The sequence below is a fragment of the Melospiza georgiana genome, chromosome 6, assembly GCF_028018845.1.
Source record: "Melospiza georgiana isolate bMelGeo1 chromosome 6, bMelGeo1.pri, whole genome shotgun sequence".
Lineage (NCBI taxonomy): Eukaryota > Metazoa > Chordata > Aves > Passeriformes > Passerellidae > Melospiza > Melospiza georgiana.
The window spans coordinates 20,302,423-20,319,330 of NC_080435.1; the positions used below are offsets into that span (position 1 = coordinate 20,302,423).

Consider the following 16,908-nt stretch of genomic DNA (forward strand, 5'->3'; position numbering starts at 1 on the left):
TTGCATTTGAATCAAATTAAACTGCAGCACAGATAAGAAAGCCACTGAAGTAACAGCTTTATTCCCTTATTTTTCTACATTTTGTTTTTACAGAGATTGCATGCCATGGCATCAAGCAGTCATTCACTCCTTATACACACACCAGTTCAGTGAAATGCCTGTGAATATACAGCAAATACACCAGAAAATCCTAATGATACTATATTCTTCACAGGCAAAATCTGCTCACAGGAAAAAAAATAAAAGAATTGGACAACTCCATTTAGAAATTTCTCCCACTCCATCAACAATCACTTGTCTTGTTTCAAAATCCTCTGAGATACAAAGCTATGTTACACAATAAAGGCTTCCCTGAAGAGGAGTTGATAAAAATCAGAACAGAAACAACCACAACAGAGCCTACACATGTTATACCAGCATTTATCAGTTGTGACAACAGCCAAATAAAACTGCTATACTGTTGGAAGCCTTCTGTCCTACACATTGCAACTGCACACAGAATCAAGAACAAACCATTCCTCTGTCCTCTTAGAGCAACCAAACCTTGCAGAAAACATCCTGTTCCATCTCACAGGTTTTCTCCTTTAACTTCTGGGTTTAAAACAGCATCCTACAGGAAAGCTGCCACGGGTGTATGGGAAAATTAATCAAATCCAGTCTTTGGATCCTCTCTTCTTTATCCTCTCACCTTTCAGCTTCTGAGCTAAGGAAGACACAGAATGTTCTCTCTTTTACCTTTTCCAAGAAGCACCGTATGTAAATTCTAAGGACAGATTTATGATTAGGGCTTATACCAGCAAAACCAAAACCAAACAAAACAAAAAAGGCATTTTCTCATGCCCTTCTGTGATCCTTACAAACATCTGTGTTCTTCCTAAATCCCATCCACATTCCATTATTCAGACATATTAAATGAGAATTTTTTGGTGAAGCACATCAGACACACTTCAAAATCCATGAAAAAATAAAATGCATGAACAGTAAGGGCTCCTGGGACTTCTCCTAGCTGTTAACCCAGAATGCCTACATTTGATAGCACCTTTGCTCCATTCAGAGACTTCTGTAAGTGCCTTTTGTAGCCAGTTATGTAACAGCTTTATATTGTGCTGATATGCTGGGCAAAGTGTGGTTGTCTACCTCAGCCAAGGTTCAGCTGAAGACAAAATACACCAAGGTTGATTGCTTTATTCTGAAAAAGTATCACTGTTAGAGCAAAAAAAAAAGAAAAGTGTTTAGTAAAACTGGGGGATTTACAAATCTGGTTTCTATAACTCTGTCAGGACACTCAACATGCACTTCTGACAGCAGCTACTGTCTGCTGCAGTTCTGAGCAGTGGCTCAGAATGAGTGCTTAAAATACACAACAGCCATTAAAACTATGATCCATGGAAGCTGTTTTATGGTGAGACACAGACTGAGCAACCTAAGTGGGAACACAGACCAGGGCACCTGAAAGACAGAAAAAGCTGGGTGATTCAGGTCATCCTCCACAGCACAAAGACTTCTCAGCTCCTAAGTGCCTGCAACTCTTCTGACACTTGTCAACAGCAAAGCTCATTCTCCACTCAGGCAGAGCCTCTGCAACTTGCCAAGCATGAATGAACTGCCTGTGAGGCAAATTATCCAAGGGCTCCCATCAGTTTCCTTGGAGCATGTAGGACACTAAGGCACCTCACTAACATCTTTGTGCCCAAGGCTCTAGGAACATTTCAGCTGATAGAAACTCAGGGTGCATTGATCTGTCTTTCAGCATGCTCCTGACCCTCCTTTATGCCAGTACTGGCATTCATCTGACATCCTGGTGAGCCAACACTGTTTGAAAAATGAGCAGGAAAGTAATCCAAGGACAATACAGCAACACAGGTAACACACCCAGCAAGAAAGGTCTTTTGGATGGGTCAGCATCCTAAAGTGAGCTGGATCCAAAGGAAGGTTTAGCACAATAGGAATGGCAGCACCAGGACTGCTGTAACATCAATTTACACAGGCCTGGACCAGAACAGGAATGGACTTTCACATGTTGATTCCCAAAGGACACACTCTGGTTTATTTGAGGACAATAAAACCCTTCACCTCCCCTGAAGACTATGCTGGATAAAAATTTGTAGCATCACTTACAAAGCTGTTCCAAAACAAGAAAAAATCTACAGATCTGCTCCTGAACTGCATAAACACTGCATTTTAGATATTTACAGCAAATGTTTTTTGAGTAAAGCCAGAAAATCGGCACCTTTATCCCATTTTCAGGGGTAAGATATTGGCCCATGTAAATAAATCCATATAAGCAGTGAGGGGAGAGCCAGCAGACCCAGTGGGGCTTTCCTGGGAGAGCAGTCACTACTATAAACACCCTTCCCTACAAACCACAAGTGTTTATCATCCAAATGCTGCTGACACACAGATTGGGGGGAAGGGTACAGCATTTTTGTTTGCTTGTTTACACAAAGCTATTCCACAGATTATGCCTGGGAAAAAAAGAAAAAAAAAAAAACCACTACAAAACATAATTACACTCAACATTAAAATCAAGCACATTAAAACCAGGCCAGAAGGTAGCTGCTGATGAAAAACAAATAGGATAGAAAGAAAAGGAACATACTTAAAAATATAAACGCTTCAAGAGTAGCTAGTCTATAATCCTAGAAATGCTTGTCCCTGCTTTTCATATAGAAGGAAGCATAATAAATGCATCAAAAAACTACAGTTTTATAAGAAAAATAAAGGTCAGTACTCCATGTATTATGGGATTGCATGTGGGGGTAAAGGAATTTGGAAAACAATGCATGCCTAGTCTTCAACAGAATGTTGTTCCTTCAAGCATTTTTCTTATGAAGCATTAAAGTAGCAACAAGTCATTTAAATAATAAAGTCTAAACAATTACTTTCTGGGCATGACCTTTTTCAATTAAGGTTCAGGAGTTATTTCTGAATCTGCTCAATTTCTGAATCTGCTCAATTTCACCCAGGCAAGCAATTCTACCAAACTTCATGAAAGAGTTTATGTATGGGAAGTTAAACATACTTAAATGCTACAGATGAAGACATTTTACAGACATAAAGCTTTCCAACGCAATCTGTAATTTCACTTCAATGAAGTAAGAAGCCTATTTGATTCGTCTTCTTAAAAGCACATCTGGGTTTTCTGGTTGCTTCTTTGTTTTGATTTGGATTTTCTCTACTTTGTCAGGGAAAATGTTCCAAACAGGAGAGGCAAAAGGAAAGGTCTTTATTTTTAAAATAAAATCCTTCCCATTTCACATGGCTTGATTTTGACAGTACAATTAGGACAAACCTACGATCAAATGGGATGGGAGGGGTAACCAGGATGTAATCAATGGGATAACAATTGCAGAATAGTAAAATCCAAGAGACCCTTAGCAGAACTTTGTGAGACACTGCATCTTCAAACATGCAAATGTAACAGTTTCTCTAAAAATTATATTTCTTTTAAAAAAATATCACAGTCCGAGTTTATTAGCTGCACTTTTTGAATGAACAGATACAGACTACACGCAATTGCTACTTCGAAGAATTACTCTGAGTAACAAACTTGAGTGTTGTTTGGTTTATGCATAGTCAAATAAATTAGGGAACATTCGACTGTTTCAAATATTGTTTATTAACACCATACATTCAAAGGAGCGCTCTGAAATACGCAGCACAAACACATTCCAATTGACAATCACTTCGTTTTCCAGTCAGCTTAAACACTGATTTGAGATCTCTGCAGCAACAAAGCTGGTACCATAACGGAGAGTTACGTAACACAAACCACTCTCTCTTTGCCCACAAACGACAGCAGATAACAGCACTTCCCTTCCCCCCAGCAGACAGATTTCGGTATCCCGAGGCTTTAGGAGGAGCGCCCGTCCCATCCCCGTTCGGTGCCACGGCGCTGCCCGGGGGACTCGCGGCGCCGCTCAACAGGCGATGGATGAGCGGCGAGCCGGGCAAGCCCCGCCGCCGGCGGAACGCAGCCTTTGTTCTCCCGGGAGGCGCGGCTGGCGCGCCCCAGCCGCCGGGACACAGGTGGGGACCGGCGGCTCCGGCCCTGCCCCGCGGCTCCAGCCGCCGGGCCCGGCACGGCCGCGGGCCCCGTTTGAACCTGCCCGCGCTTCGGGGAAGGAGCCGCAGCCGCTCCCGGCAGGCGGGGCGGGCCGGGGCTGCCCCGGCCGGGCGGTGCGGGAGTCCCTCCGCTTCCCCCCTCGGGAAAGGGGGATTAACCCTTGGCTCGCCCCGCTGCCCTCACCCCCTCCTCCCCCGGCCGGACGCGCGCCCCGTGCGCGCCGCAGTCTCCTCCTCCCGCGGCCCGGCCGGAGGCGGGCGGGGGCCGGGGCCGGGCAGGAGCGCGGGGAGCGGCCAGGCACGGCGGGGCAGCGCTGCGCGCAGCCACACCTACCTGTCTTCTCGTGGTCATAGCCCACCACGATGAAGTAGTCGGCCAGCCTGGCCATGGCTGCGCGGGGCGCGCCTCGGCCTCACCACCCCAGCGGCTGCGGCGGCGGCTCGGGGCAGGCTCAGCATCCTCCGCTCCGCGCCCGCCGCAGGAGGAACGGCACCACCTCAGCCATGTTGGAGGCGCGGGCACGCCGTGCGCCTGCGCGCCGCCCGGACCGCTCGCCGTGACCCCGGGGCTGGGCGGGGGCTGGGGCGGCCCGGCCCGGCTGTCCCGCAGTGCCGCTGCCCCGGGCCGGCCGCCGTGCCGGGACGCCGCTGCCAGCGCCGCGGCCTCCCTTCGCAGCCCCCCGCGGGCGGGGAGGGTCCGGCGGGGGAGGTCCGCGCCCCGCCCGAGCGGGGCTTTGTCTCTCGGCAGCCTCCCCCAGTGCGGTGGCCGCCTGGGGAGCAGCGGGTCCGGAGCCCGTTCCCCTCACAAAAGACACTCGCGGCGGGTCGGAGCGCTCTCCGTGCCCGGGGAGACCCAAGTGTTGAGCGGGGCTGCACCTCGCCGCTCCCGCGTGGAGCTGCCGGGGCCGGGCATCGCCCTCACCGAGGCTCCGCGGAAATGGACGCCGGCGGCCAGATAACGGCGGCCCCGCCAGCCCGGCCCGGGGAATCGGGGATTGCGCGTCCCGAATGTGTCCCGGTCACGTTTTGTCCGGGGTGTTCGGGACGTGCCGCCGCGGGGGGAGCCGTGCCGCCGCCCCGCTGGGCTCTGTGGCGGTGCCGAGGGTCGGCGCGGGGGTCTCGGCCCCGGCCCCCTCCCAGCAGCACCCCCGGCCCGGAGCGGGCTGTGCTGCCCGGCCCGGCCCTGCTGCTCCCTGCTGCTGGCAGGGCACTGGCCGGCGGTGCCTCGGCGTGACCCGCGTGGCCCCGGACGTGCCGGCCCGGGCACGGGCGGTGGCCGCTGGGGCGCTCAGCGAGCCGCGCTGGGAGCTGCCGTGGTGCTGTTTATAACGTGCAGATGAGGCAGGCACCTTCTGGACAGTGGCCCTCGAAAGCTCGGTGGACTTTGCCAGCAGTCGCGGAGATGCTGAGGATAAAGGAGCGGACTGTACAGCGCTTGGATAGCTGGCAGAGCCTGCAAAAACCACTCTGATAAGCTTCCATGGACGTCCCGTTTGACAGCACAGAGAGAACCAGCGCGGAGGACGTGGGTGGCATTCCAGCGAGGACCAGTCGTGGGTGCCGGGCTGGGTGTGGAAGTGCAGCAAACTGGATTCGCTCCTGACGATCCACCCTGACGAGGGACCCAGCAGACAGTCAGAAGTGGTCTCAGAGACATTTCTGTTTCAAACACACCGTTCTTACACCTCTTAGCTGGAACATAGTGATGCAGTGTCTTGCTGATAAGCCAGATGCAAATTGGTCAGGAAGCTTCAAGCAGTGTTCCCGCTTGTGCCTTCTCAGTGGAGGGCAGAGGTTGACATCTCCTGGGAGTCATCAGCTTCGTAATTTAGCTGTTTTGAAGCAAATGACATGTGTAAGGATCCAATCCTAATACATTTCCTTGTTTAGGAGTAAAGAAAAATGTGTCATATGTACATCAAAAAGATTGACCATACTTTTTGAGAAAGAGATGCACTCTGTGGGGTCAGTGACTTCTACGTAGGAGTTAGGTTAAGTCATGCAGGATTTTGTTAAGTTATGCATAGGCATTTTGGTTGCAGGACACAGTTCACAGAAGCAAAGGATAATGTTCTGTACAGCTAAACCTGGAGACAAAGTTTAAAGACACTGAGAAATTACCTAATTTGGAGCTGAAATGGGTCCTTAGTGTTATCATATCTACACTGATAAAAAGATTCAATATGCAATTACAAATCTCAATAGTGAAATCTCACTGCTTTTTTAACACAGCATCTCTAGTAGGAGAGAATCACTCACATCTTTCCCAGAGCATTAATAAATGCTCAAGAGCAATAAATAAATGTTCAAGAGCAAGATGTTTATTTAGTGATTTCCCAGTACTGCTAGTGTTCACTTTACAGCCTTGCTCCTTCTGCCATCTAGATCAGTACAGCCAAATTTTGTAAAGTTTATAAGAAATGGCACATCTTAAATAAGAAATAGGAAGTGTAGTTGAGCTTATTTATTTTATGGAATCACAGAAGGTTTTGGGTCAGGAGGGATCTTAAAGATCATCCTGTTCCAACCCCTTTGCTACAGGCAGGGACACATGCCACTAGACCAGGTTGCTCAGACCCATCCAACCACACCATGAACGCTTTCAGGGATGTGGCATCCACAATTTCTCTGGGCAACTTCCCTTAAGAATAGAGCAATCTTATGTTCTTATAGGACAAACGAAGAAGTGGAGCAGACACAGTGTTTGCTCACCTAAATTCTAATGAAAAGTGAAACTGAATGCTCATCCAGACCACCAAGCCTTAATTCCCTCACTTGCAGCCTAGCTCCTCACAGGAGAAGCAGGGGCTCACAGAGGACACCAAGGGACCTGTCTCCACAAGCCCCTGGTCATGGACTTCCCCCAGGGGAAGAATTGCAAGGCTGCAGCGTCTCCAAGAGCCCCAAAGCACTCAAGGGGTTGCCACACTCACATTGTGCCCTTGCCAACAACAACGTGTGAATGTTCACAATACCTTCTACAGTTCCCTCCTCCTTCAGGAAACAGGGAATTCACACTCTGCCAACCCACGCCAGAACAGGGGGGCAGCCATGACCCTGACCAGATTTCCCCTACCAATAGACATCCCTCACTCACTTGGGAGGCTTTGTTTGGTGTACACTAGAGCACCTCCAGCAGGACTATTGAAATGGAATCACCCCTTTGTCACTGTGCTCTTGGCACGGAGAGCTCTGGCTCGGTGCAGGTACTAACAGTGAGGTTTTTCTGTGTGGAGCTTGAGTGAGGTTTTAGATCCTTCAGGGGGTGCCATTCTTCTATTAGTATTATCTTTCTGCCGATTTCACGCAGCCTGAAATACAATCAGGTCTATTCATACTCATGGCATATGAATTCAGAACAATTTGTTTAAACAAAGTGAAACATGCAAAGGCACTTCCACTGGCTTCAAACAACAGTTTTCTTCCATCATCAGCACAGAATATTTGCCTCACACTGATTCCCCATTGCTAGCCACAGATTTTAGACCTTTTCTTTTTGAACAAATCTCAGCCTGAATAAAATGCTCTATAAACAGCAACTCATCTTCACCATGTCTCTGCCAGAGCAGATACTTGCTGTAAGGTCTTCAGAACACCAAGAGGTTGAATGGTACACCCAAGATAGGCAGTAAACAGGAGCTGGCTGCTTCCCATCATGGATGAGGCAGCATCTGGGAGACCCTGCACTTCACATCACACACTGCTCTTGCTGAACTGCTTGGCATTGCCTCAGACTCACAGCTTGGGGAGCTGGGGTGGTTTTTTGGGGTTTTTTTTTTTGTTGTTGTTGGTTTTTTTCTGGTTTTTTTTTTTTTAAGAAATAACTATTTATGGCATAATTTTTTAAAAATTGGTCACTGTTACATCACAGTACCAATTCAGTGACTATTGCTCATTTCCAAACTGCATGAGAATGCAAGTTCATAGAAAGAACAAAATGAGCCTCTGAACAAAGAACATGATGTTTTGTGGTAGATTTGAACCAGCTTTACCTGCTGACGCCCTTTCACAAATCACATCATCAACAAACTGATCATTTATGTGTCAGAGTTTGCCACCTCATAAATTTACATGAAGTAATTTTTTATCACTGAGATGACAGTTACAGTCAGTATGGAAGAAACGTGAGAGTTGTGTTACTACTGTTATTAATATTCCTAAATCAACATAGAATTTTTTTTTTCTGCATTTTTTGTCTCAGAGTATACAAAATACACTTCCCGTTTAAGCCAAAGATTTTAATGAGGGATTTTCCAGCATTTGAGGAAACGTGTGATTTTTTATTTTTTTTTTTTTTTTACTGGAATGGGAGACTTAATCTGAGTCAAAGCAATGCTTATCACATAAAATCCTGCCTTCTCATTCGGAAAAAGTTAGATTCAGTTTCAACTTCTGCTAATCAAGGAAATGCTTGAACTCGCACGAGCTTGAGCTGCCTCATGAGGTCTCTAAAATCCAGCCAGTCGTGCAGCTCCGGGCATGATACGGTCCCGTTCTAGAACACTTATTTTCCCATCTCTTCCTCCCTGTTTTGCCCCCAAGCCTCCCGCTCTGCGCTCCGGAGCACGGTCCGAGGCGCGGGCAGCGGGGCTGCGGCTCGGCGGAGCTGCGGGCGGCAGGGACGGGGCTGAGCCGGGGCAGCCCCGCCGGCGCTCGGCCGGGCACGTGCGGCGGGCAGCGGAACCGGGCCGGGGAACGGCCTCGCCCCGCGGAGCCGCGCAGGGGCTCGGGGCAGAGGGGCAGCCGGCTGATGCGATGGGGAGCAGCGACAGGCAGCGCTTGCCCTCCCGCCGGCCGGGCGGTGGCAGCTCCCCGGCCAGCCTGTCCCGCACAGGTAGATGCCGGAGACAGAAGGCTCCAGATGTCTGGACGCTGCTGGAGAGCCGGGGGAAGGAGGGAGAGAGCACCGAGTGAGCCATGCACAGGAAAGTTTCCGTCATCCCCCTGCACATACCTCTCCGGGGTGTTGTTATACACCGCGGTTATCTAGAAAGGCAGAGTCACGAGCAGACGCTCACTCACCTGACTTTTGAAACACTTTGCTTGGGGCAAGATGCGAGAGAAGCATCTCGCCACTCATTCCTTCCTGCCGAGCGTCTCTCGCTGGCCAGGGGACCCTGTTGCCCCAGGGCGCAGATCTCCCGGGGCATTTCCCTCGGTGCCGCCGAATTTGCACCGCGACAAGTCAGCGGAGACACGGTGCATCCGCTGCTGGCTGCCAGCACCCCCTGCGAAGCCGGACCGCTGCATTTCTGAAGCGTCACGGAGCAAAGACGCTAAAGACTGTAAAAAACCCAATAACAAGGTGGTCAGACTAAGGTTTTGCTGCTGGCCAGCCGAGAGAATGCTGTTAGAGATCCCGATCCTGCACCGGTTCAGCTTTCTGACCGGGAAGCAACTGCACTCACATCCGTGAGGTTTGCGGACTGGGAACAGCACAAGGCACGGAGGATCTTCCCAGCCCCGTAACCCCAGGCGTTTCAGTGACCCCGTGTTCGCCCCAAAGCAACGCCACTTGCTCTGTTCCAAGGCGCAGAACTGGGCTCTGACCTTCATCTGCCAAAACCATTTGAATCGTGATCTACTTGAATCGATCAAGTAAATAAAATTCATTTTGCTAGATAAAAAATGCACCCAAGTTTAGTCATAAATATTAATGATGCCCGATTTGCCACCTCATTACTTATGTAAAGAAGGCTGTCATTCCAGTTACTCATTATAAATTCACGTTGTCCAAATATGGATTTATTTTTGGAACTTTGATATTTGATGGATTCTCATGGATTTTGGAATGGATTGAATCTGGTTTCTACTCCCCTGCTTTCACCCACCTGAGGCTAAGATGTCTAGAATGAGAAATTATTCTACAGACAGCATAAATACAATTATATTTTGGCGGTTAAAACCTCTGTCCCCAGTAAAACAGGCTGAGGGGCTCATCGGATTTTGCAAGTTGTGCCATGACTCAGAATCCTAAAAGCTGCCGTTATAATTAACAAAACACCAAGGGGGTTGTTTAAGATAATTTCCAATAATCCTCTTACTCCCCCCCCCCCCCAGTGTTGCCCCCAATCCAGGTCAGAATGCTTAAGGAGTGCTTGAAATGTGGGGGTGGGGGGGTGCCAAGAGAGAGCTCGCCCAGCCACGCCAAGGTCCACCCACTTCTCAGCGCTCTCTATAAAAGCGAGCAGAGGAGCGCAGAGCTCGGCAGTGATTACTTCACACACACACACACACACACAAAGGAGGAGTTCTCGCTCCTCAGGAAACCCTGCAAGCTCGGATCGCTACTACAAAAACATTTGTCTCAGTGGATTATCCTCACTGTCAGGTAAGAACTATTTTTTTTTTCCCGCCCTTGGCAACAACAAAAGATTCAGGGGAGGTGGAACGCAAGTAAAACTCTACTAAATTTGGACTGTTTTGAAGAGTTTGGAGTTATGCTGTGGAGTCTTGCACTGGCTCTTGGCATCAGCTGCAGTTTACAACATAAGATCCAGACCTAGCTGGTTCTGCGTGTGAAGTGGGAAGAGGAGCTATCAGGGAATAAACTTCCCGGCAGCAAAACACTTGCTGGAGTTTGGAAACGATGTGTCCGATAGCCAGCTCTCTCTGATCTTATGGGTTTGCTAAATTCTAGTGCAAGCCGCTGGGGGTATTCTGGAAATCCTGCTGGTTTTCAGCCGCCTCTGCAGCTAAACTCTCGACAAACGTAAACTTTGGAGGCTCTGTTATTTACTCTGTGATAAGTTGTTGAGCAAATATTAGCTTCTGGTTCATATCAGACACCAAGTCCCCGGTAGCCTGGGGGCTCTGCGAGGGAAGGAGCTCTCTGGAATCACCAGGAATAAAGGACAGTCCTTACTTGACTTTTATTAGCAAGCATGCTTATAGTTCTTCTCTTTTCCTTCCAGCAGGAGCCCAGCCAGAATGAAACTAGTTCACGTAGCCCTGCTTTATCTCGGCTCCGTGACCTTCTTCGGGGTGGATGCTGCAAGGGTGGACGTAGCGACAGAGTTCAAAAGAAAGTGAGTATCGGAGCGCGCCCTCCTGCCAGCGCCCCGCGCCTGGCTCCGGCAAGCCGTCAGAGGCACTGGATTCCCTGATTCCCTGCAGGGGTTGCTCAGCTCCTTAAAGGCCTCGTGCTCTTTCAGAAAGCATTGGGGGGTGGAGAAGAAAAAAAAAAAAAAAAAAGGGAAAAAATCTCGGCGCTGGCAAAGATTTTCGCCCCTCGAATCTATTTGGTTTGGCTCCCGCCCTGCAGACTTGCGATAACAGGCTCTCCTCTTCCCTTGTGCTCTTTCAGATGGACGAAATGGGCACTAAGCCGAGCCAAGAGGGACGTGAAGCCTGCGGGCTTGCTCCGAGGGCTGGGGGCAGCCGCAGACGTGCTGCCTCTCATCCGCACCCAGGACGTGAAGGAGGATTCCCGAGTCTCGCCTCCCAGGTAAATTCCAGCCCTTCCTGGGCTCGGGCACTTGCTCGAGGCAGTAGAAAGTTTCGGGGTCCCCAGGTTTCCGGGTGTTCAGGGTTATTCTTGCTGTCGATCCTCCCCACCCCAGAGGCAGGTCCTGCCCGGGCTGCCCATAGCGCTGAAAGCAGCCTCCCGCCTTCCTTTCCCCGCGCTCTTTAGCTGGCGGGAGATAGTAGCGCCTTTGCTGCGAAAGTCAGATATAAATAGTAACTCGAGCCCTGGATGCTTAGGAAAAAGTAACAGCCGTAAACCGGCGGGGCCTCTCCTTGCAAGGGCAGCCGGCTTCGCTCGGCGCTCCCGCGCAGGGCACAGCCGGGACTGCTGGGGAACAGCCGGGCACCGTCGGGACGAGCCCATCTCCAGCCTGGGGCTCCCTGCCCTGCAGACCCTCCCCTTCCCTCGCCCACAGGGTCCCCTCCTCCGGGCCCCCACGGCGCTCTTCTCATGCCCGCTCTCTCTCTTCCTGCAGCAACCGGGAGGATGCTCACATCCGCGTCAAGCGCTACCGCCAGAGCATTAACAGATTCCCCCACTTCCAAACAAAGGCGTGCCGCTTCGGGACGTGCACGGTGCATTGGCTGGTCGACGAGCTCCACAGGGCGGCCGTCAACGACAGGAACGATGCCGCCCCCCCAAACAAGATCAGCCCCCAGGGCTACGGCCGCCGGCGGCGTTCCCTGCCCGAGCCCCGCAGCCCAGCGCGCTCCCCCAGCTCCGGGCGGCGCCCACGGACGCGCCGGGCGCAGCCCCTCGCCGCCTTCCTCGGAGTCTGAAGCGCCGCAGGAGCCGGCCGAGGCCGCCTCGACGGATGGACTGAGGCACGGGCTGAGATCCGCCAGGATCGCGGAGAGCGCCTGCCCGGGCGGGACCCCGGCGCGCCCTCCGCGGGGAGCTGAGAAGGGCAGCGGACGCTGCGCCCCCCGCACCGCCGGCTCCCGCAGCCGCCGCCGCCCGCGACGCGAAGGCGCCGCCGCTGCTCCCGGGGGGCCGGGCGGCCCTGGCCGCCCTCCCGCGCCCCGCCGACCCGAGGAGAGGATGCTCAGGGGGGGACCCGCCGGTGGACGACGGGCCCCGGCCTCGCCCTCCGCCCCCGAGGGTTGGAGGGTGCGCGTCAGCCGTGGGCACGGACAGGCCGCCCACATCTGCTCTACCCTCTGCGTTATGTGCACCCGGCAGGGAATCGGACACTCATTAGTCCCTGCGGGGACTGCGATATACTTGAACGTCACAGAGAGGAAAAGTGCAATTGTACGTGGTTTTTGTTAATTATAAGTGCGGTGTGTGTGGATCACGAGATATGCATTGGTATTTAAGATTGTTCTGTGCCATGTCTTTTTTTTTTTTTTTTTTGAAAAAAATATATTTTATTTTTATACGGTTTATATATATATATAAATATATATATATTGCATAAGGGCATTTTAAAACATTGTATCCCCTCTATTTTTCATATCGTGAATGTCAAACGTTAAACTCTTTATCCATACCTTTTTTATCTTGCATTCCAGACTGGTGAAAGATATAGAGAATGTATCAGCTGTTCTCCATGGGTAATATGTGAAATAAAATAAACACAATTACATAAAACACTTCAGTTATGTTGTCTTTAGTGGGGGCAGTGGTCAAGATGAACCATTTCTCACAGTGTTCAGTCCTACTCATGCTAAGCTAGAATGGCAGTCCTGGGACAGACCAAAACTCTTCCCTTGCGAATTTTGTTAGCAGCCACCTTATCTCATCAAATGGAGTAAACTCCGAGCCAGCAATGCATCCTAAAATTCCAGGGCAGGTCTGTGGAGAAGGCTCTAAGGTTCTTTTCTGCCCACACGTTCAAGCCAGGGCTGAAACGTGTCACAGCTTGGATTGATCGTGCAAGTTTATTTTTTGCCCTAATTAATCAGAGAAACAACTGCACACTTCAACATTGCACAACAAAGTAACAGATTTATTGAGGCAGCACGTTCCAAAAATGGTCATGGCAGCTTCCAAGGTTATTTATGTTGAAGGATTTCCTGGGCCACAGTTCAGGTTAAAGTTAAACGGTGACCGGTTCAGTGCAGGGAGAACATTTTGGATAAAAGCTTAGCATGAGGGATTTTGTTGTTTTGTTCTTTTTTGTTGTTTTGTTTTGTTCTCTCTCTTTTTTTAAAAAAAATTCCGAGCACAGACCAGAAAACAAATGTGAAACTGAACCTTATTAATGCACCACCAGCACCATCTATTGGTGCCTGTTCCTTGCACTCCAAGAAAACAAACCTAAAACCTAAACAAATATTTGCATGTGTATTTGAATAACTTCTTGGGTGAAATGAAGCATTTCCTCTATTTTACCATATCTCTGAACATAGTTAACATATACAGGAGAGGACTAGGCAACAGCAGAACTCCGTGCCTTTAGAATAAATGACGTGGGGATTTAATTGTTTTTTAACCTAATATTAAATTCCTCAAGAACATATGTTCATGAGAAAAATTGAAAAGAACTGGCAATGACACCTTTCCAGGAAACTGCTGCAAAAACCTTGGGTAGAGATCTATTGATGAGATAGCTGGCTAGTATTCATGATTTTTCATTCCAAACTTTGAAGTTCTGCTCAGAATTGCCTATTTTTAGTTACTTTCTAAGCACTTTCAACTAAGATTTTTGAAATCCTGAGAGGTAGGTTTTCCACTTGAAACATTATTTAAAAAAGAAAGAAAATCAAAGATAATGACACTTTGCCAGTTTTAATTACCTGTTTGTTAACAGCTGGAAGAGAACTTACCCGTCTCCTGCCCTTGGCCTTTCTGATCCAGATTTTGCAAGATGTAAGGGATGACACAAATCCATGGACAAGGTATAGCTGCCAGCTGAGAAACAAACAAGTGGAAATTAAAATTGTTGCTGTTACAAGTTCTGTGGTGCTTGCAGTGAGAAGTTACAATGTGTAGGTGAAAGCATGATCCTACTCAATGTACACAGCACAAAAAAACAACGGCAGCAGAACCATCCCATTTAATAGCTACAACGTTTTCCTTGTAAATTCCGCAGTTAATATTTTTACCATCTAAATTTGGGACAGAGGGCTGGATTGGACTACAGTGTGGTTAAGTACGTACTTGCCAACTAGTTCCTTTTGTTTGTACTGATCTTTTCTTCATTTCCTGCCAAAACCCCACACAGAGTACCTTTTCTTCCCTCCTTTCCTCTTCACTGGTGGAAAACACTTCACTCAAAGCTGAAAGACCCTGCCCAGAACCAGACAGGGCTCAAACCAGCCAGCTGGTGCAGGATGGCACAATTCTGATCTGACTGGGGTTTAGGAAGTGCAGCTTGTGTTTGGAAGGACCAAGAGCACCACCTGCCGCGTCTGTAAGGAGAAGCAAAACACTCTGCAATAAACAGCAAGCAAAGAAAAGAAAGATTGGGGTTTTTTTTGTTCCCTCCATTCCCCCACCAATCTTTGAAACTATGTGTTTTAAAGCACTGCTGAAGGAGAGAAGTCAGAAAGTAGTGAGCAGCCCAAAGATGGCACACTATTTGAGTGGAAAGAGCAGACAAGGAAACCCTGGAAACACAATGTCAGTGGATTTTGCTAACCTAGGCTAGATAAGCTGGAGGAGAAGGGCAGAGCAGGAGAATGGCAGGCAGGGACTCTTTCCCATATCCCAGCCTCAGTTCTAGGTTTCAGGGAATGGGTTTATAAGGGGCAGAATATATCAGGACAGCATCCTCTCTTTTCATCCATTCCTGCACCAGCCCCAGGTGTAACCTGCCCAGGTGAAAGCTCTTCCTCCTGCCCAAGCAGGGGATGATACTGAAAAACCCTGGTGCAGCAGCTTTTCACTTCATCCCATAAAGCAAAATGTTGGGCATGAATGCTTAAATAGTGGCTGAAATTCATCCACAATCTAGATTAAAATCTCTGACAAGTGTAAGGATTTGGGGTTTCAGGGAGAGCAGGACTGTGAAACAGCACATGAAAGAGAGCATCCTCCTATAATAGTAGAAGTTCAAGAACTCTGTACTTAGCTCAAAGCCAGCTTATGCTGTAATGTGTCAGATGAGAAGTGGAAGATGTCATCAAATGCCTCCCAAATCAGGAGTCTCTGTTTACACACCACCTTAGTTAAAATATTCGTTTCTAAGAACAGTCTGGTGTCCCACAGGACAGTATTTCAAAGGCTGCTAAAAACAAGACTTGAAGTTCAAACAAGGCTCTAAATTAAAATTAAGTTTTGCAATGGTAAATATGTATTGGAGCAGGAATTCATCCTTGTCCACCAGTCTGTTCAAGAGCAGATGCCAAAGGAGTGGTCACCATTCTCAGCATAGAAGAGTTCATGGACTATTCTTTAGGAGTGATTAGTGTGCTTTGTACCTACCCTAGGGACACCCTATGGCAGACAAAAAATCTATTCCATTTAATTCTATTCTATTTTTTTAATTTGATTTCTATTTAATCAATCTATTCTATTCTATCCAAAATTCTTCACTATAGACAATTTTTCATTACCAAAATGGATTCCAATGGCTATTTTTATTTCAGGAAGTTTCTTGGGCTTCATTATTTGTTCTACATGGAATGATGGCAAAGTAACTAAAATGCTGATATATACAAGGACTTCCCCATGAAGCCCTTGTACAGGTCCCCAAACCTGGAAAAGGAAAACAAGGAATTATTTTTCTTTCTCCAGCTGGTACCACAAAATTTTCTTTAAGCAGCCATGTCACGTGACCAACCGCAAAAATTGTTTGCTCTCCAGTTACATCAGAAAGTGGTCAGAGTTCTTCCACTGTTACCTAGGAACAATTTCTACTGCATCCAAAAAGTAGAGACACTGGTGTACTTTCAGATGATTATCAGAATCTGCAAAGCGTCTCGGTCCGTGCTAGGAAGAACTGCAGTCAGGTGCCAGATAGAAACTCTTTCTGCAAGCACAATGACAGAAGGGGGAATACTAATGAATACTTTGGCACATATGAAGCCTTTTCTGGCTCATTGAGTACCCAAAGGACAGCAAGTCATAATTAAAGCCAATAATGGCAACTCCAGACAGCCATCCAAATAGTTTCCTTGTGCCGTCAATTCACCGTTTCATATTATCTCACATCATACTTAAGCAGTGTGGAGCACACAGGCATCAGGAGAAAGAATCCCAGCATGACTGACTACAACCAATAAGTAAATCCAATTATGCCTAATTAAAATCTATTTATTGCATTCACAAGAGTTTGCTTTTATTATCCAAATATTTTTTTAAGGAATAGGGCTTTTATTCACTAAATAATTTGTGTCAGCTTTGAAATTGTTTTAATCTTTAAATACTCTGGAGTGAGGCCATGTATCCTTCATGAGAAGAAGGAGCATAATTTGTTCATGAGGTAA

General features: G+C 48.4%; 2 protein-coding genes across 7 annotated transcripts in view; one reads left to right on the plus strand and one right to left on the minus strand.

The window, feature by feature from the left end:
* Nucleotides 1-4,551, minus strand: part of SBF2 (SET binding factor 2) — a 229,334-nt gene extending 224,783 nt beyond the window's left edge. For all 6 annotated transcript variants that reach the window (XM_058026340.1, XM_058026338.1, XM_058026343.1 and 3 more), the window contains exon 1: nucleotides 4,400-4,551. In XM_058026340.1, coding sequence (XP_057882323.1) covers nucleotides 4,400-4,454 — 55 coding nt within the window. In that variant the 5' untranslated portion in view covers nucleotides 4,455-4,551. The remainder of the gene's footprint in view (nucleotides 1-4,399) is intronic.
* Nucleotides 4,552-10,334: 5,783 nt separating this feature from the next.
* On the plus strand, nucleotides 10,335-12,312 carry ADM (adrenomedullin). The gene is made up of 4 exons (XM_058026950.1): nucleotides 10,335-10,396; nucleotides 10,980-11,093; nucleotides 11,372-11,512; nucleotides 12,009-12,312. The coding sequence occupies exons 2-4, from the start codon at nucleotides 10,996-10,998 to the stop codon at nucleotides 12,310-12,312; spliced, it is 543 nt and encodes a 180-aa protein (XP_057882933.1). The 5' UTR covers nucleotides 10,335-10,396; nucleotides 10,980-10,995.
* Nucleotides 12,313-16,908: the final 4,596 nt, after the last annotated feature.